At 50.2% G+C, this 19,949-nt stretch overlaps 1 protein-coding gene across 1 annotated transcript in view; it reads right to left on the minus strand.

Annotated features, from left to right (window-relative positions):
• Positions 1-19,949, minus strand: part of PDIA5 (protein disulfide isomerase family A member 5) — an 89,265-nt gene that overhangs the window by 19,649 nt on the left and 49,667 nt on the right. The window contains exons 9-11 of the mRNA XM_001500185.7: positions 16,976-17,067; positions 16,812-16,883; positions 9,945-10,081 (exon numbers count right to left, since the gene is read on the minus strand). Of these exons, the coding sequence (XP_001500235.3) occupies positions 9,945-10,081; positions 16,812-16,883; positions 16,976-17,067 (301 nt within the window). The remainder of the gene's footprint in view (positions 1-9,944; positions 10,082-16,811; positions 16,884-16,975; positions 17,068-19,949) is intronic.

A 19,949-nucleotide genomic window follows, 5' to 3' on the forward strand; every position in this document is an offset into this window, starting at 1 on the left:
CTAAGAACTGGCTCACTGGGTCCAAGAGCTGTGATCAACTCGCAACGTCTGCCACGGACAGGACAGCTGGAGGATGTGCCAGGAAAACATCTGGATCCTTTAGCTTGCCCTCACGGCTCTCTCTTGAACTTCCATCCTCATCTCCCAGGACTCTCCCACATAATAAAACTGCTTGCTCTCTGAACTGGCTTCCACATACTTTATCTCAGCAGCCCCAAGAGACAGACAGGACAGAGCTCATTAGAGCCAGAAATGACGGCTCTGAGAGAGGGAGTGATAAACCCAGGCCCCAGGGTACCAGGGTCACTGTCAACAAGGAGATGAGATTAGAAGGTGCATCTTCTGCCTGGAGCTCCCGTCACTGTGTCCACAAGAGCTGATCTTTTCCCTGAAGCTCTTCTGTCCCCCAGCACCCACCCCTCTTCATCATGGTCCCTGCCCTTATGGACAAGGCCTCTCCACAGGGCGCGCCCATTCGGGCTCTGGCCCTGCTTTGGTCTCCAGCTCACTCCAGCCCGCTGAACCATCTAGTTACCTTCTACTCATAAAATACTTCTTATTCATACAATTCTAGAGCATTTAATTTTGTACTGCCTTGAAACTGTTATATTGCTATCTTCTGATATTTAGGAGCAGCAAGGGCATCTTTTCAAAACATAAATCAGATCAAATTCCCTTGGTTAAGACTTTCCAGTGGCTCCCATCACATGTAGATCAAAATCCAGACTCCTTACCATGGCCAGAAGCCCCACACCATCTGAGCCCCTACTCTCTACCCTCAACGCAGGTCACCTTCCTCCTTCTGTTCTATCACACCAAGCTCATCTCTACCTCAGGGCTCTTAAAGCGCTGTTGCCTGGAACACCCTCTTTCCTCAGGTCTCTCTGCACGGCTCACCCCTTCACAGCATTCAGGCCTTAGCCCAAATTTCACTCGACAGAGAAACTCCCTGACCACCTAACACCAGGGAGCCTTACCCCATCCTGCTGTCTTCCAACATCCTGTTTATTTTCTCAAATGTACTCGAAACAGCTGGAGTCATCTGCTTACTTGTTCCCTGTCCATCCCCCTAACTAGAACATAAGCTCCGTCCAGGCTCAGCTGTCTGTCCAGCTCACCACCACATCTCTGGTACTGAGGATGGTGTTCCACACGCTTTTTGAATGAATCAACCTCATGGTTAACCATGCACACAAGGTTTAACTGGACTAAATTCTTTTTGGGTGCGAGTCGTGCCTTGTACCCAAATAGTTGCTAGTTTGATGAAACACCTCTATTTAGTATAACTGGCAGCCAAGCCAGTTACTGTGTACATGCCCTCCCCAGCTCACTGCCATTTATACACTTCCCCTACTCCTTACTGGGTCTGGAAAACATCTTTGGAAATCTCCAGCATCTATGAATGCTGTTCTAAAGTTTCCCATACATACCCTAGAGTTCTCTTTATCGTTATGGTTTCCACTTCTAGCATCAAGCCTCAGCTTCTGGAACAAGATACTAAGGCTAAGCAATAAACTTCTGTAAACAGAGTTTATGACGAGGAGACAGGCCAGGCCCCGAGGAGGAGAAAGGTCTAGCCAAGTAAACATCTCCCTCACCGGCACCCGCCTGTCTCAGGTAGCCGTGAGTGATGGATGGTGCTTGCCTTGACCTGGGCCTGGCCTTCAGGATGTCCTGGCTGCGTGGGCTGCAGGGAAAGCCAGAGGAGGAGGGTCAGATGCAGGAGCAGGACTCCAGGCCACTGCGTTTTAGTGTCCCGATTGTGATTTGACAGGCCATTAAGTTTTATTGCCAAGCTTCCTTGTTGGGTTTTTATCATCTGTGTAAATATGCTTACACTGATTTTCATGACCTGGCACAGAAGCTGCCCATCAATGCCTTGATCACATTCTTTCCTGGCTGTGGAATGCTGGCTTCCCGTCAACCCCAAGCCTTCAGATTCCTCTGGATTCCTTTAACTTCAATTACACCTATGATTTTATTACAGACCAGCTATGGAGACTTTCCCAGATCCTGGAACCAGAATTTTCCAGGGGACTAGATTAATCTGGAAAGCTGCCTGGTACCTGGGACTCTAGAGGAGCCTGGATTTGCCTATCGACCTTCCTGCCGACTTGCCTGGAACCTGGCTTGGGGCATGCCAGGGAGGTGGAGCTCCTACAGCCACTAGCAGACACACTGATGTTTTAACATTCTGACGGCCCCCAGAGACCTCAGGGCTCTTCTGAGGCTTCCAGCTGTAGACACACTATAGCTGACTCTGCACGCTCCAGACACCCTGGGGCAGACTCACACGCTGATGGGTCTCTCCATCCATCACCAGACCTTTTCTTACGCAAAGAGAGAGTGGGTTTTTTTCTTCCTTTACATTAGTGTAAAATGTGGATAACAAGCTTCTAAATTTTTTCTTCCAGACTTCTATACTAAGGAAATAATCTGACAAGTGGACAAATATTTATGCATGAAAATGTTCTCTGAAGCATTATTTATAATTGGGAAATATGGTGAACAACTTGAACTTTCATCATTATGGTGCTGGTTAAGTAATTTATGGTACCATTATACAATGGAATATTATGTGACCACAAAAAGTATGCACAAAAAAAGAATTTTTAATAATACAAAAAAAATGCTTACAAGATAATGTTAAGAAAAATCTAAAGGAAAAAGATACATGAAAAAATTACTTAGGGGCCGGTCTGGTGGCACTGAGGTTAAGTTCACAAGTTCTGCTTCGGCGGACTGGGGTTTGCCGGTTCTGATCCCAGGTGCGGATATGGCACCGCTTGTCAAGCCATGCTGTGGTAGGCATCCCACATATAAAGCAGAGGAAGATGGGCACAGATGTGAGCTCAGGGCCAGTCTTCCTCAGCAAAAAGAGGAGGATTGGCTGTAGTTAGCTCAGGGCTAATCTTCCTCAAAAAAAAAAGGACTTAAATAAAATTAAATTCCTTCCTCTCACCTGCCACAAAAAACAAATGAAAAATTCAGATGAATTAAAGAACAAGATGAAAAGACAAAAACACTGTAACAAAATATAGGGCATTGTCTGTATATCCTGGGGGCGGATTTCCCAAGGAACCCACGAATCCCAGAGGTCAGGATGGGAAAAGGCAGGTCTGCAGAAAGCTCGCTGCTGAGGCTGCGGCCTCTAGGACTGCCGGGGTTTTCATCCCGCCTCTCCCTTTTCAGCTATGTGACCTTTGGCAAGTTTCTCGACCTCTTTCCTAACCTGTAAAATGGGAATAATTATGACATCTACTTCCCAAGGTTTGTTGTGAAGATTAAAGGAGTTAATGTATGGGAAGTGCTTAGAACAATGCCTGACCCATAATAAGTGCTCGATAAACATTCTAGCTCTTACTTGATCACAAAAAATGTAATGCTTTTGTACAACGAAAGGGACCATAAGAAAGTTAAAGCAAGCAGCAGACTAGGAGAGGACACCTGGAACACAGAAGACAGATAAAGAATAATATTCATAAGCATGGAGTTCTAGGTCAAGAAGAAAAAGACAAATCACCCAGTAGGAAAAGGGGCAAAGGGTGTGAAGAGGTGGTTCACAGAAGAACGGAAAGCTCATTCTCAGACGAAAGGAGGCTCAGCTTCCTGGGAGGCCAGGCAGCTGCGGACAAGCTGCCCCTTCGGCCGGTTTAGCAGGAACATAAAGGCTGACAGTACCCACGGCCGGGAGGGAGGAGGCGGGCTCTGCCACACGCTGCAGGGTGGCGAAGCCTTGCGGAGGGAAGCTGCCAGTGCCTGTGGGAGCTCCAGCACAGTCACACCACGGCCCAGCCACTTCACTTTCAGGAATTAGTCAGAAACACTTAGACACGTTCCCAAATATACCTGTTTACAAATGCTCACTGCATTGTTTGAACAGCCAAAGACTGGAGACAAAAGTCTGTCAACAGGGGAGTGGTTTAAAATCTCCGGCATGTCTAAATTATAGAATACTATTCAGTGCTTACAAAGATTGAGGTGGATGGATATGTAGACGGAGATGTAGATAGAACGTCTACATTTACACAAAAATATCTTCAAGACCTAGTGTAAGTGGAAAAAAGCAAATCACAGAAAAATGGATAGGGCATGATCTTATTTACATAAAAAACCAAAACACTCTTGTTTAGGGAGAAGCACAGAAGGGAGAGAAGGATATGGGCACTGTTAGCAGTGGGCAACCCTGGGAAGGGGACGGGGTGGGGAGCAGGACTTTCACTGTCTGCACTCTGTTCTCACGTATCCCTTGAACCTTTCACTGCCAATAACAAGAATTTTGTTAATATTATTCCTAAATTATTTGCGCAATTAAAAAATAAAAGTAGGGGCCAGCCCCTTGGCCGAGTGGTTAAGTTCACACGCTCTGCTTCGGCGGCCCAGGGTTTCACTGGTTCAGATCCTGGGTGCGGACATGGCACCGCTCGTCAGGCCATGCTGAGGCGGTGTCCCACATAGCACAACCAGAGGGACCCACAACTAGAATATACAACTATGTACTGGGGGGCTTTGGGAAAAGAAGAAGGATAAATAAATAAATAAATAAAAGTGACAGCATAAAGGAGTTTTATGGCATGATGGTTACACAAATCTACACGTCAGAAAAAAAAATTTAACTGTATGTTAATTTAAAAAATAAAAGTTAAAAACAAGGGAAAAATAAAACAAAAAGAACTAGAAGGAATGATGCCAAAAAGTGAAAAGTGATCATTTCTAGATAACGGCATTATACGCAGTTTTTTTTCCTTAATCATTTATGTTTCTCTGTATCTTCTAGATTTTCTACAAAGATCACATATTACTTGAGAGTAAGGCAGAAATAAAGTAAGAGCTGGAAGTCTGGAGTCTGAGAGGGACCTGCCACTGAATCCAGAGGGACAGCTCAACTCTTGGGAGGCAGGCCTGGCCCGCGGCCGCCAGCACACACCTGCTGGTGGCGAGTCGTAGCGAAGAAAACATCTCTTCCTGGGCCTGCAGCCAAGGAAAGGGGCAGACGGGGCAGGACGGGCGAGGACAGGGCTGGCGGCCGGGGCTGTAGCTCTGGGGAAAGGGTGGCAAGGGGGTGCTCTGGTTCCCAGCAACTTCTTTCTCTGGCTCCCTGCCAGCAGCCCCTCAGCATCCACGTGGGAGAGGACCCCCTCCCTGGGAGCCCCCACTTTGTTCCTTCTATCATCCCCACGCAAGTGACGCTCACTCAGCGTTATCACAGCGTCATGTCCTTCCGGCCTAACGCTGGGCTGGAGGCACATGGGGGGAGGAGCAGGTGGATGCTATGGCAGCAAAACAGACAGTGATGAGAGAAGGCGAGGGACTGTACAATCTGACTTTCCTCATTCAGAACGCTGCAGAAAGGAACAAAAGGCACCGTGGAGCAGAGCAGTAGCAGTCAATGTCCTGCTGCCACGCCATTTTCGGATGCCGTCTTTGTCCTCTGCGGGTTCAGAGAGCTGGGCCTGGTGCTGCAGCCTCCCACAACCTCCAGGCCCCACGCTGAGGGCCAGACGGACAACAAAGTGGGAGGTGCTGAGTCATGGAGAGGCTGCCCTCAGGGGCCACATGGCCAGCCTCTGTCCTCACACTGTGAGGTGCACACCCCCCTCTCAGGGCCCACTGCTCGCACTCAGACTGTCCTCCCCAGGAGGCCTGGAGGGTGGGCTCCCCGGGTCAAAGCTGCTTGTAAATCTCAGCTCCCCCTGCTCCCTCGGTATAACCCAGGCCAGGACCAAAGCTAACATATGTGGAGGGCCCCACGCTGTGCTAGGCCTGGGATTATATGTTAAAGGACGACTCGGGCATGAGATGTAGAGGCTATGGAAGAATCTGTGTGGAGTTTCTAACAGACTCTGGCTGGGAGGGAGGGAAGGGAAAGGAGGTGATGAGGCGAGGCAAGAGGCTACGGTGGGAAGGAAGTGGTGGGAAAGCTAAGAAAGAGGGTAAAGAAGCGGGGGCGAACAGAGGTGTTTGATAATATCAACAACCAGGGGCCCGTGTGCCTTTCCTGCCAAGAACCCAGGAGTGTGGCCCGCAGGCACCCCATCAAGGTTTCAGGCAAAGAACCAAGGACTTGCCTCTGGAACCCACAGGTGCCAGGGAGCTCCCACCTGGGGCAGGCACTGGTCAGGAGAAAGGCTGAGACTCTTTCTCTTCCTGGCCTTTCAAAGTGGGACCCGGAAAGAGGCTAACATTGAGCACTTACCCTGTGCATAGAAATAACACTGCAAAGAGAGATCATGGCTCTTTCTGGGAGTCTGTATCAGGAATGTTAATTTTCTTCTTTATACATTCCTATATTATCCTTTATAAAAGGTACATGCATTTCTTTTAAATTAGCATAAAGGCATAAAAATAAATCCAGCCTTTTAGTTTGAGCTCCACTATTTCAGTCTGTTGAGATCTTTTAAAATCTTAATGCAACTGTTCAATATTTTAGCTAGCTATCCTTTTTCCAAATCTAACTCTTTCAGATTTGGAAGTACACTTTGTTTTTTATCGTTTCAACAAAACTGCTGATTAAAAAACAAGTACCACTTTCTAGACAAAGCCAGGCCAGACTCAAAGTCACAGGGCACCAAGGGGATGCTCCCCTCAGGGGGGACCCATCCCGCCCGGTTCTCCCCATCTCCCTATTGCAGTCTGGGAAACAGTAAGTCACTTTTGATTAAAAAAAAAAAAAAATACATGCTAATTCATCAACCTGATAATCCTATCCCAAGAAACAAGCCAAGCGCATCCGGCAATCCTTAGTAGAATCTATGGTCTATGGTGAATTCTCTGGTGACAGATCCCAACTTGTTTTTCTAAGTCTCCAAATGGTCTGTCTCTAAACCCTCCCTATTTGGTCTGGGATTGACACCTGTCACACTGTGATTTGCAGAATTCACCTTTTACGCATTTGGGAGACCTGGGAAAGCACTGCCAGCCTCGGGCCTGGTGACATCTGTCCTTGTCTCTGGGTCCCACTGTGGGTTTTCCACAGCACTCTGGCATGAGATACACAGCCAAGCAGCTAAGAGCTCTCTGCTCTCAGTTCACCCCTTCTGGGCTGTGATTCTCCCTAAACCATGTGTACTCCATCCCTTCTGTGGCTAAAGACCACACTCCTGGATAAAGGAGGAGGACCGTGCAGACAGATGGTCTGATGCAGAGCCGTTCCCATCTGACGGGACTTTCAGAGGCAGTTCAGTTCATCAGGACGTCTCACCTCGCGCTTTGCCCTGATCCCTCTCGCTCTCCAGTCCAGCGGCAATAAACCCACACATGCACACACGCAGACTGGGGCCCAGCAGACACCTCCTCAGAGAATGCAGGCTCCCTAGAGGGGAGACAGCCACCAAAAGAAGCCTCGACATCTCGTCTGCTAAGTCTGGAATCAGAGCCCCCTCAACAGGGCTCTACACGGAGTTGGGTGGTATTGGTAATATTTGTGAATGACAATGACTAACGTGGAAAGAAAAGCAGCCATCTGGTTTCTTGTTCTCATTCTCTAATTCAGCTCTAGAACAACTTCATTTGTTTGTTTTCTCATTCATTAAGCCCTTACTCAATGCCCTTAGGTGACTAGGGTTGGTGGGGTGGGGGTGTGATGAGCAAGATCCTTCTGGTTCAGGGAGGGAAAAGGATGCATTATAAGGTGAAGGGAAGGAGAGGAACCCTATAGCCAGGCTCCTGGCCCCCAGACTCTGCAAGCATCAGCTACTACAACGGATTGCTCACAACTGGAGACTATAAAAGGAACACAAACAAAGCAATTTCCAGTTTGCAACCAGGATTCTTTAAAAAAAGGGCCTAAGAAACAATTATTAAATGATTCCAATCTATCTGGTACATAGTGTTTTTGGAAAACTTACAGGTTTCATAAAGGGGACACACACTCTTCATACTGAAATGCACACACCACAAAGCACTGCTCACACTACTCTGCACTCTTCCAGGAGCCAGGTGGGCTCTCCTGATGCAAACTGGAGGACCGACACATGGGGGTGAAGTTCCCAGGGAGGACTGAAAACAGCTAGCCAGTATCTGCCTTTACTGCTGGGACAGGGATGCAGGCGGGGCGACTGCAGCTCTAGGTGCACCATAACCTCCTGCAGGATGTGCTTCCATCGGCAGCTCTGAGACTGGCGGGAGAGCACAGCTCAGGCAGGGAGAGCACTGTAGTGCCACCCAGCGGCAGTTTCACGGGTACCTGGAACCATAAAGACACCCTCGCTACAGCCCTAGCAGGCTGGGGGTGATGTGCTCCTAAGGCCCTGTCTGTCATGGCCCTTAATCAGGAGGCTCTTTGAAACTTAGTGATTTTGGTTTTTTCATCAGTTTTCCAGAAATTCAGAAGAAGAAGGGCCATAGGGAATACTTTTCCATTGGATTCTTTAAGAATTTGGCTCTTATAAGAAAGAAGGAGTTAGGGAAATCCCAATAGTGGTCCATCTATGAACAATTCTCACTAACTAAAGCCCTGTGATGCTGCCGGGGAAGGGAGGGCGGGCAGAGCAGGGGCCAGCAGTACAGGACTCACGGCGTAGCGAATGACTCCTGCCATCTCTTTGTGCGACAATCTTCTTATCTGTAAAAGGGGGCTAACCAGAGGCCAGCCCCATGGCCGAGTGGTTAGGTTTGCGCACTCCGCTGCAGTGGCCCAGGGTTTCACCAGTTCGAATCCTGGGCGTGGACATGGCACCGCTCATCAAGCCATGCTGAGGCAGCGTCCCACATGCCACAACTAGAAGGACCCACAACTGGGAATATACAACCATGTACTGGGGGGCTTTGGGGAGAAAAAGGAAAAATAAATAAATAAATAAAATCTTCTTTAAAAAAAAAGGGGGGGACTAATCATACTTGCTTTGTGGCACTATGGGTAAGATGAAAGGAGGTGACCTAGCAGGAAGGCACTTTGTCCCCGTACAGTGATACACAACTGTTAGCATAAGGATCGCTGTGACTAAGACAATTAATAATGCATTCTTGTCACTGACTGTGCCTCCATGGACTGGACTACCGATCCTCATGTGCAGTGACATCATGATTATGACACTGATCCCTATTTCTTGCTTTTTTTTCTCCTCTAAGATCTCTTACCCACCACTGCAAGGCCAAACTGCTGGCAGAAAGCTATGGGAGAAGAGCACCCCACACACATGCACCCTGTCCCTGGTTGCTGACGACCCACCTTCTTCACCCATCGGGATGGGCCTGCCTTTCCAAGGAGCTGCTTCTGGGAGCCCTGTGCCCAGGGCTGTCATCCCCTTGTTCTCATGTGATCCTTGCTCACTTTTCCAGGAGCATCTTTCTCCTTAGAAACAAATTACAAGCAATTTTCCATTCTCCATGGGAATAGGGAGAACAGCGGCCTAGAAAAATCCTGAGCTACAGGGTCTCCAGCCACTACTGCAAACACACCTTACAGCATTCACATTTTCCTTCCTTGATCCACTGTGGCTGCTTCAGGCTGTGAAGGACACTGGGTGAAGGAGAAATAAGGCATTCCAGGTGCTGGGGGGCCTGAGGATCCAGCCCTGGCCTCTCTCTGCCCTCCCAGCTGCTGAGCAACATACAGGCTCTCTAGGGGCCTCAGTTTCCCCATCTGTAAGATGACAGGTGATTACTGTTCTAGGTAATATCTAAGGGCCCTTCCGGTCCTAATGCCTCCAATTCTGGGAAATACATTTGCATTTCCGATTCACGCTGACTTGGAGGAAGCTGCTCAGGTCCTCCAGGTCAAGCTGAGGGACACATGCAGCCTGATCAGGACTTCTGTGCTGTTCCGATGGTGATGCAGGGCGGGCTGCGTGCACCATGAGAGTGGGGACCCCACCTGGCACCAGTGCCTCCCTGGTGTCCGACAAGAGAAGGCGTCCAACAAGCAAGTGCTTGTGTCCCAGAGCAGCGCCCGCCCTACGCTGGGGAGGGGAGGCTGCGGCAGGGAGGAGTAAGGTTCCACTCACATGGGGCGTGGAACATGACGAGGACAGAGGAGTGTTCCTTCACAAACTGGTCAAAGTCTTCATCGGTCAGGTGATAAACGGAGCCGCCCTCATCTGCCCAGGGAGTCTCGGGGACCTGGGGCTGTGGCGGCTGCGGACTGGAAGACCAAAAACAGGCAGAGCTCAGAGCAAGCCCCAGGGCCCGAGCAGCCCTCACGAAATCCAGCCCCCGGCACAGAGCCCCCACTGGCTCAGCATGGCCTGCGTCAGGGGCTCACCAGAAACCGCCCTGGTGGAGGAACAGAGGGTGAGGGGTCTGGCCCTGCCCACCTCCACCACCCCCTCAACCCAGGAGTGCCTAGCTGATATCCTATTACAAATAGTGGCTTTCAGCTACAGCTCACTAGGCAGCTCAAGAAATCGCGCTTCCTCCCGGGAATCTGGGGGTTTGTTAGCTTCTCAAGCTCTTTCAAATTTTCAGCAAACTGGCAAGAATAAATAGCAACAGCCAAGAGTGACCTTTGGAAAAGCTCACTGTTATGTTAAGTGGTCCCCACGGGGCAGGGAGGGAGAGAGGAAATAATAGAGGGCGAGAGAGGGGTGTTCATGTGGGGCTGAGAGGGAGAGAGGACAGGGGTCTGAGAAAGACAAATCTGGGCCAGGAAAGGGGCTGGGCTGGGGAGGTGGCCAGAGGGGTGGTGCTGCGCTCACTTGACCAGCGTGGGAGGAGGCTCATGATGAGGAGGAGTGCGGCCAAGGGGACAAGGCTGGGCACCCCAACTGTGACAGCGCCTAGGCTATCCTGGAGACCAGGACCAAAGTGATCCAATTCTCCCAGAGGCCGGGCGCTGCAGCTGGGCTGGAGGCCAGGCCAAATCCCTCTCTAGCACCTCTGGCCGCAAACCATCGGACGCAGCTGCACACCCTGGAGCCTGCTTCACCCAGGATCACCGCGGGCTGACATCTCCGTGACCAGCTGCTCTGAGGGGCAGGCTCGCAGGTGTCCTGTCTCACTCAAAGCTGAGGACAAGACTGCTGGTGACACAAACTCCCAGCTGCTTTACTGCTACAAGCACTTCTGCCAGAGCACCTCAACGCTGCCTCCCTCGGGACAACGAACATGAAAAGACAACCAGTGCTGCCTGCGTCTGAGAGCCCACAGTAAAGCGTCCAGGGCTGAGAATTCACGAGAGCAACGTGGCCAACTCAATGGACCTGCCACCCCGCCACGTGGCCAACACAGTGGAACCCACCACCCCCACCCCACCCTGGGTGGGGTTTGACATCACTCTCAGAAACCCTCTCTGGAACTTCTGCCTGGGCCCTGCTGGTTCCCTCAGCCACCCTGGTCCCAAAAATGGAAAGTGGCAATGAGAGGGCAAACCACGTTCAGCCCGTGTGCACCCAACATCAGAGGGGGCTGGTGGCAAAAATCATGCTTTGGCATGAGTTACCAGCTAGACAATGGTCCCAGAACAACACGAGAAAACCTTAGTTCCTATACCTGGGCTCAAAGCACCAAGCCCTCAAAACACCACCAATTCCACTTCAGGGAATTCATCTCTACAATACACCTGCACACATCGAAATTACATGCATTCAGGGGCCGGCCCAGTGGTTAAGTCCGCGCTCTGCTTCTGCGGCCCAGGGTTCGTGGGTTTGGATCTTGGGTGTGGACATGGCCCTGCCTGGCAAGCCACGCAGTGGTAGGTATCCCACGTATATAGTAGAGGAAAATGGGCACGGATGTAAGTTCAGGGCCAGTCTTCCTCAGCAAAAAGAGGAGGACTGGCAGCAGATGTTAGCTCAGGGCTAATCTTCCTCAAGAAAAGAAAAGAAAAGATAAGAAAAAGAAAATTACATGCATTCAAAGTTATGCACTGTAGATCATCTGTGAGCGCAAAGACTGGAAACAACCCGGTGTCTGTTGGTAGGAGATGATTAGGTCAACTGCAGTCCATCCACACAACGGAGGGCTGAGCATGTAAAGAAGAACAAGAATGCCCTCCATGCACTGATGTGGATAGATTGCAGGGGCGCACAGAACAGTCCATGTGCTAGCTTTTGCATAAAATAGGGAGAGATAAAAAAATTCTTATTCACATTTGCTTGTATCTGCATACAGAAACTTATCAAAGTTGTTACCTCTAGGGGGTGGAAGGGAGAATAAGACGGAGGAAACAGGTGGAAGCGAGACTTTTCAATGTATAATTTTTAAGTATCTTTAAAAAAATTATTTTAATTATGTAAATGGAATCTATTCAAAAGTTCAAATAACTTTTAAAAATCCAGCAAGAGCACACCCACAGAATGGAGAAGCCATGGCTTAGCAGCAGCACAAACATATGGAAGCGCCTGAGAAACTTCTAGTTAAACATGGAGGAGAAGACACACCAAAACCACTAAAATAACAGTACAGGAGTTAAAAAAAAAAATATTAAACCCACAGGAGCAAAAAGAACAGGAAAGAAAACAACAGCAAAGAAAGAAAAAGAGGTCAGCACAATTTTAGAAGACCAACTTTGCAGAACAGACGGTGGAAACCCGCAGTGCTGGGTGTGGAGACGGGGCAGGGCCCTAGAACTGCACTGGGGGGCAAGGCAAAGGCTGCAAGGGACCCGGGGCACCACCTCCTGGAGCAGGGCGGTGGCCTGGGCTGAAAACAGAAGGCACATTGAAAGCTTGAGCCGCTGGGCCCTCGGATCCTGCCCCTCATCTCTAGCCAGGTGAGATCCCCTCTCCCCCTCAGCAGACAACAGGAAGTTTACGCTCTGGAGAGCATCGCAGAGCTGGGCCCAATGGTAAGAGGACTTAGGAGAAAGAGAGGGATGGAGTAGAATTCTGAGGCCAAAACACTAATACCAAATTGTGCTTTTTACTATCTCTCTCCTTGAAAACTGGGACTCCCTCTTATCTCTTTATCTCCTGCACCTAACACACAGCAGATTCCCAATAAATGCTTTTTGAATAAATGATGAATGGTTCAAGAGAAGAATGGTTCAAGGAATTGGAGGGCCTAACCTGGAGAAGAGAAGACAGGGGGAGCACAATAGCTGTCTTCAAGTATTTCAGACTGCACAGGGAAGACAAATTAAGATTCGTTTTCTATGGTTCCCAAAAGGAGAACCAACACCCATAAGTGGAAGCTCCAGAGAAAGAAACTTCAGCTCGAGAGAAGAACGTTCCACCTGCAGCAGGTGAGAGGGAAAGAAGCCAAACTGGGAGTCAGAAGACCTGGGTTTGAGTCCTGTTCCCTCCACTCACCAGCCCTAGGGACTCGGGCAACCAACTCGACTTAAGACGTCTACAGGACAGTGTATTTGCAGGCTTTTCTTTACCCACCTCTAGGAACAACTAGACAGATAATGGGTGTGAGACACTTTCTAAATCTATTTCCTAGACATCATTCATAACCTAAATCATGAGAACCGTTCAAACACAAGCGAGCAACCTCTCAAAACAAGCGGAGGCCCTGTTCTCTGAGGTGTCTGAGCAGGACTGTGGTACCCACATCTCTCCGAGAGGCACGCGAACACTGAAAGGGAACTGCTGGGGGCGGGCTCACTGACTCTGACATTCCCTCCCAATCCTGGGACTGTGATCTCCCCGGCTCTTCAGGACCGGGAAGTTCAAACCCAGTGGATCCTTGCCTGAGGTGGGTGCCTGTGCCATGGAGAAGATGCAACTCTAAGCATCTGCAAGTTGAGAAAACCGTTTTGTTTTTGTTTTGCTTTTGTTTTTGTGTTTGTTTTGTTTGTTTGTGTTTGTTTTCAGTTCGCTTCTGGTCATCTAAAAACACACACGCAGAACGGGTAGCTGGGCCAAAGTGGATTACCACTTCTGCACTCTACCTGCCAAGCTCAACTCAGCAGTGTGAACTCTGAGAGGGGGGAATGAGAGATGCAGCTGTCAGGAACACAAGCGGCCACACCTGCCACGATCAGCACAGCTACCCCAGAGCCCTGGGACACTCTGAACTGGGGCTCCCCAGTGGTCCCACACTGTGCCCACTCACACCGTGCCCAACCACCAGGTCACTCTGAGGGTGGGGTCCAGGCTCTTCCCTCCTGGGCTTCTGAAAGCGTCTGGAGAATTAGCAAGGCTGGGTCCACCCTCATCCTTCTACACTTGGCTGCCATAAGCCATGAGCAGCCAATGGAGAGGCCCAGGGAAGCAGGAAAGGTGGTGTGGCTGCTACCTGCCAGGACTCATGGTAATCTGGGAAAGACTTAAAACACCTGGCACAGGAAAACCACATGCAGAACTGGGTATAGGCGGAGGGGAATCTGGAAGGAAATTTACCACAATATCACAACATGTTATCTTTGGGTAGTGGGGGGGGGGGGCTTTTCTTTTTGCTTATTTTTAAGTTTTTGTTATATTTTTAAGTTTTTTTATAATAACATATCTCATTTGAATAGCCTTAAAAGTCAGAAAATATTTTTTAAAGATTAAGCCAGTGGGAAGCACAGTGACATCACTAGCTCTTGCCAGGCATGACATGAGGCAGCTCACTGGGGGTCCCTCAGGAGGTCACCTCCCTGGCCGCCCCCGTGCTGGAGGAGTGGGCTGCAGTCATGCCTCGGGAGGAGCTGCTCCCCGATGTGTGCCCCCAGCACAGTGATCACAGGGGGCTGGTGGCTTGAAAGGGGCTGCCCAGGCAGAATAATACTGCCTTCCCTTCCCCGGAGCTACCCCACCAACCTCAGCTCGGAGACCAAGGGTGAACCAGAAGCTGCTAATAAGGTTTCCTTCCCAGGGCTGGCCCCGTGGCCGAGTGGTTAAGTCTGTGCGCTCCGCTGCAGGCGGCCCAGTGTTTCGTTGGTTCGAGTCCTGGGCACGGACATGGCACTGCTCATCAAGCCACGCTGAGGCAGCGTCCCACATGCTACAACTAGAAGGACCCACAACGAAGAATATACAACTATGTACTGGGGGGCTTTGGGGAGAAAAAGGAAAAGATAAAATCTTTAAAAAAAAAAAAAAATTCTACAAATAAGGTTTCCTTCCCATATCGGGTGAGGAGAGGGAGGAAGGGGGAGGTGGGAGATGGGGAGGTGCCAGCCCAGGACAGAGATCTGGAGGCAGCCCTGGGGTTCCAGCAGGCCAGAGCAGAGGCTGATGGAGGAGCTGGGGGATGCCGTGTGCAGAGAGGAGGGGGTGGGGGGCAGAGTGACAGGCCCCGGGGGGGAGATAATAACCTGTCTCAGAAACTCCACTGATGGGCTCCCCTTGTCTAGGGTTAGCAAGCAATTCTGAACACTTTTTTTTAAAAACCAGACTGTATCCTTCCAAAAACATATGAGTGTATTCTGAAACCAGAAAAGGTTAGAGAAGGGGAGAGAAGCAGGCAGATTTTATGCTCCGGTGACAAATGAGATTGCTGTTTGTTGAAACCTTCTCCCAAAGCAGAGTGAGATATATCTGGCTGGAGGAGAGGACATGCTTATTATCAAATGAAAAAGGAAAACAGGGGCACGAAGGCCCACATGAGGACGACCAACACATGAGAACAGGGAGCTGCCTTCCCAGGCCAGGGCTGGAAACGAGGTAATAGACGGGGACAGAGATGTGAAAATGTTTCCAAGAAATAAAGGGCGCTACGCAAACACGGCGCTGCCGTTGTGTTTCATCTCTGGGGCCCCTGGGAACCAAGAGAACAGAAGACTGAGAGTTTCAACCTTTAGAATCTAACAGTTTGTTTCTTATGGGGGGTTTTTTTGGGTACAAAATTTACCCTCCTTTCCCATTCTAAAAATACACATTTCAACCTCTTTATCTTTGGATAACGAATTCTATAATCCTGTGCCCCTCAGGTAAAGATGTCAATAAACATCCACCACGCTGGTAACAGGAAGATGTTGAGGGGCTCGGAGCAGAACTCGGGGGAGCGGACTGGACCATGGGGGCTGCCAACCGGGGTCAAGCCTGGCCCTGCCACGTGGGAGCCGCAGGGGCTGGGACAAGTGACTTCACTGCTGTGCTCAGTTACCCACCTGTAAGGGTGATCATACCATCTCCCTCACAGGGCTGCTCTGAGGATTAAGTGAGAACCCACAGAAAGTGCTTAGAACGGTGTCAGCCAGAAGTGGAACCCAAAAATGTTTGCTGTTATTACTCCAAAAACCATGCACAAATAGCCACACACCAGCAGTGCCTGGTAAGAGCCAAACCTGATGGGCAAAGCGCCAGGCAAGCAGGGTGAGCCCTAAGCTGGGCCGGCCCAGGGGGGGTCCAGGAGAGGCGGCCCCTCCCCAGCTCTGGTCGTGGGGCAGGGCTGGGGAAGACAGACTCCCTGTCCAACACACCAGTCAGGGACCCACCATCACGCCCAAGTCACACGCCTAGTGAGGCAGGGGCTGCAGGTGAGGGGTGCTTGGGTTACCAGGATCCAATCACATCACAACACAGGGACCACAGGGTGCGGTGCAGCAGCATCTGTGGGGAGCGCGTGGTGAAGGCAAAGCACCCTGCAAACCCAAGGCATTCGCATGTTTCTCAGCAGCTTTGCAGCACCTCACACAGTGTTATGTTTGAAAGACGCGTTCAAGTGACAATTCTATTTACACAGAGACCTGCAGTGGAACCTCTCTCAAACCTGACATCCTGGGTGAGAAATATCTCTACCCATCAGAGAGATAGGAAGGGGAAAAACTATTTAAAATGCAGTCATCACAGCCAAAGTCACAGCCAATCCTCCAACTCCTGCATCCTAAACGCACAGAGACCCCCACCCTCACCTAGACGCAACCCAGAAACAGCTGTGTGGGCAGTGCATCCTCATTCTCTTCCTCAAACTCCAGCCAGAGCCTGCCACCAGGCACCACCATGGGGCCTGGCCAATGCCCCTCCCTCTGGGCACCCCCCTGAGGCAAACACCCAACTTACTTCTTCATCCACTCCACAATGTCCTCCGCTGTAGACCCATAGTGGTCATACTGCAACAGAAACCGTCCTTTCCTGTGAAACGTGGAAAGACAGCAAGGGCTCAGCCAGCGTGCAAACACCATCATGGAGGAGAATGAGCTTCAGAAGGTAAGCAGGGGACTTACTCGAAATAGCAGATGGTGGGGTAGCCGCGCACATTGTACTCCTCCTTGATGTTTTCAAATTCCGAGGGGTAGACGTTCATCCCGGCCAGCACCTAGGAGCAAAGGGAGAACAGACGGGTCCACCCTCTGCCGGGCAGACGCCCTTCCCTTGTCCATGTGCCGCCCGTCCAGACATCCAGGGCAGCAGCGGAGAAGGCAAGTGAAGCCAGCTAGGAACGACAGCTGGGGGCTCTGGAAGAGGCAGGCCTCTGGGCCTGAGTCTGTCCTCCACACAGGCACTGCCCTCTACCTGCCCTGCAAGAGGAACCATCCCAGAGCAAAAACAAAGTTCTAAGGGTTCAGGAAGAAACCGGGTCTTGCTACCAAATTAAAACAGGGCCAAGAGTGGGGCCACTGCCACCCCGGTCCATATTATACCTCCTCTCTGCCCAGGTCAACTCAGGGAGCACTCATGGAGACCCACTCAGCCACTCCACAACGTCTGCGCACAGCTGCCCAGCTACTTCGTGGCCTGTCCTCAGTGTGTCCGCCTGGGCTTCATGCGTGACGTGTTCAGACTTCACGTCTCATATGTGGCCAAGGAGAGACTGTGCTTCTCAGGACGATTCCCCTGCCTAACTCTTCACCCTCCAGACCTTGCGAGGGCTCCCCAACTCTTCCTCCTGTTTGTGGCCCTCATCTATGGCCTCATTCGACCATCATTCCAAAGTCTGAACATGTTCTGGTTGCTGGGATCCACATCCCAAGCCCCTGAATCAGAAAGGAGACTTTAGGTAGCTGTGTTACTGACGAAAGGGCTAAGTGCTAAGAACAACCAGAATAGAGTCCCCTAAAACCCCTCTCCTGGAACAGGAACCGTCTTCTCCAGGGCTGGCTCAGGAGGCCCAGAAAGAGAACTTTGAATCTGTTCTCATAAGAGAACACAGACAGGGGGCTGGCCCCATGGCCGAATGGTTAAGTTCACGCACTCTGCTTCAGCAGCCTGGGGTTTTGCTGGTTCAGATCCTGGGCATGGACATGGCACCGCTTCTCAGGCCATGCTGAGGCGGCGTCCCACAAGCCACAACTAGAAGGACCCACAACTAAAATACACAACCATGTACTGGGGGGATTTGGGGAGAAAAAGCAGGGAAAAAAACAAAAGAGAACATAGACAGAGTACAGACACAGGAAGGCTGCTCCACAAAGCAGGGTGGCACAGGAGAGGGGAAAGGAAGTTCAAAAAAGCCAGAAGCAGGTACAGAAGCAGAGAGAAGTCACCCAGGAAGCTGAATTGCTCAAGAATACATCAGGACACACAGGAAGAGAAAAAGGAAAATAGTAGTTTCAGTGGACAATGACTTCATCTGAAAGACTGCTTCCACTAGGAGTCATGTGATCGTGGGCAAGTTACTCACCCTCATGGAGGTGCCTTGTTTGGAAGACATGGGTAATGAGATGTCACAGGACTCTTAAGAGGACTGAATGAGACAACCCATGCTAGAAGTTTTGGCATAAAACCTCAATAACTGTCAAGTTCTTTATTTCCTACCAAATCCTGCCAGTGCCACCTGTGCCTCCTTGGAGGCGTCTGAACAAGTCTTTCCAACTGTTTTAAGTACCCAGCCACAATGCCTGGCATACAGTAGGCACACAATAAATGATTGCTAAGTCACTGACTCCCCCCCACCCCCAGCCCATTTTGGGATGCTGCAAAGATTACAGGGAGAATAAGCCTGAAATAGAACTTACTAGAAGCCCTGGAACTCTCTAAAAGCCATTCTGTTCATTCCCCCAGAATGACTCTGCAGCCTGTTCCAGTAATATTTGTCTGCTTTAAAGTTCATTTTTTATGTCTAATTGATCTCCCTAGTGTCGGTGCACATTCGCTGCAAGATTAATCTTCCACATCCTCCCCTTTTATTACATCACTTCCCTGCACAAAACCTTTCAATTCCACTGAATACAGGCTAACGGCTAACTCCACATTCAAAGACCATATGCTCCCTCTCTCATGTCTGGATTCTCCCTTCTTATAAAACCCTTCATTATATACCTGCTAGAGTCTTAGATTTTTTATTCTCGCAGGAATGAGACAGTCTGAGGTTTCTGCAAGGGAGGATGTTGGACACTTTGCTCTTTAAGGCACCTTGCACCGGGCAATATGCCATAGTGGCGAGGAGTAAGGGCTCAGGGCGAGGACACTGGGTTTGAATTCTGACTCCTCACTTCGGAGATACATGTCCTTGAACAAGTCCCATTGCCTCGGTGCCTCAGTTTCCTCATTTGCAACCACCTCCTGTGGTTGCTGTAAAGATTAAACGAGATAACCCAAGTAAAGACTAACACTCAACAAATGTCAGCTGTTTTCATTCACACTACTAAGAGGCTCACGTCTCCAGAACACATGCTGTGCTCTCCTGGCCCTAATGTGTGCCTCCTAGTCCCTTTGCCCAACATGCCCATTCCTCATCTCTCAGCACCAGCGAAGACACATCCATCCTTTAAGGCTAATCAAATCCCACCTCCCTGGGCAGCCTTTCCAAACCACCTTTGCTTGTGGTGAGCTCTTAATTCTCTGAGTTTCTGTAGCACTTCTGTACCATTTGGGGGGCATTTATTAGTTAATGAGATAAATATTTTTTGAACAACTAAGTATAACTACTTTTTGGAGCTGGTAAAGCCAAATGAGGCAAAACTGGTGTCACTCTAGGAGAAGTTAAGGCCACAAGGCCTGACACTGAGCCATGTGGGCTTGGGGCCGTTCAGTGGGCACGACGTGCCCTTCCCCGCGTGCAGCCCGTGTCTGACGGGAACAACGAGGGAAGCCTCACAGGGGGCAGCACGTGAGCCAGTGATCCACGGAGGGTAAGCTTCCCACAGACACTCCGGGAGGAGAAAACGGAGGCCAGACAAAGCGAGAAGTGGCTGGAGAACCGGGGCTGTGTCAGTGTGACTGGACCACGGGCACACAGAAGGGCGCAGGAAGAGAAGG

This window comes from Equus caballus, chromosome 19, assembly GCF_041296265.1.
Source record: "Equus caballus isolate H_3958 breed thoroughbred chromosome 19, TB-T2T, whole genome shotgun sequence".
NCBI classification, from domain to species: domain Eukaryota; kingdom Metazoa; phylum Chordata; class Mammalia; order Perissodactyla; family Equidae; genus Equus; species Equus caballus.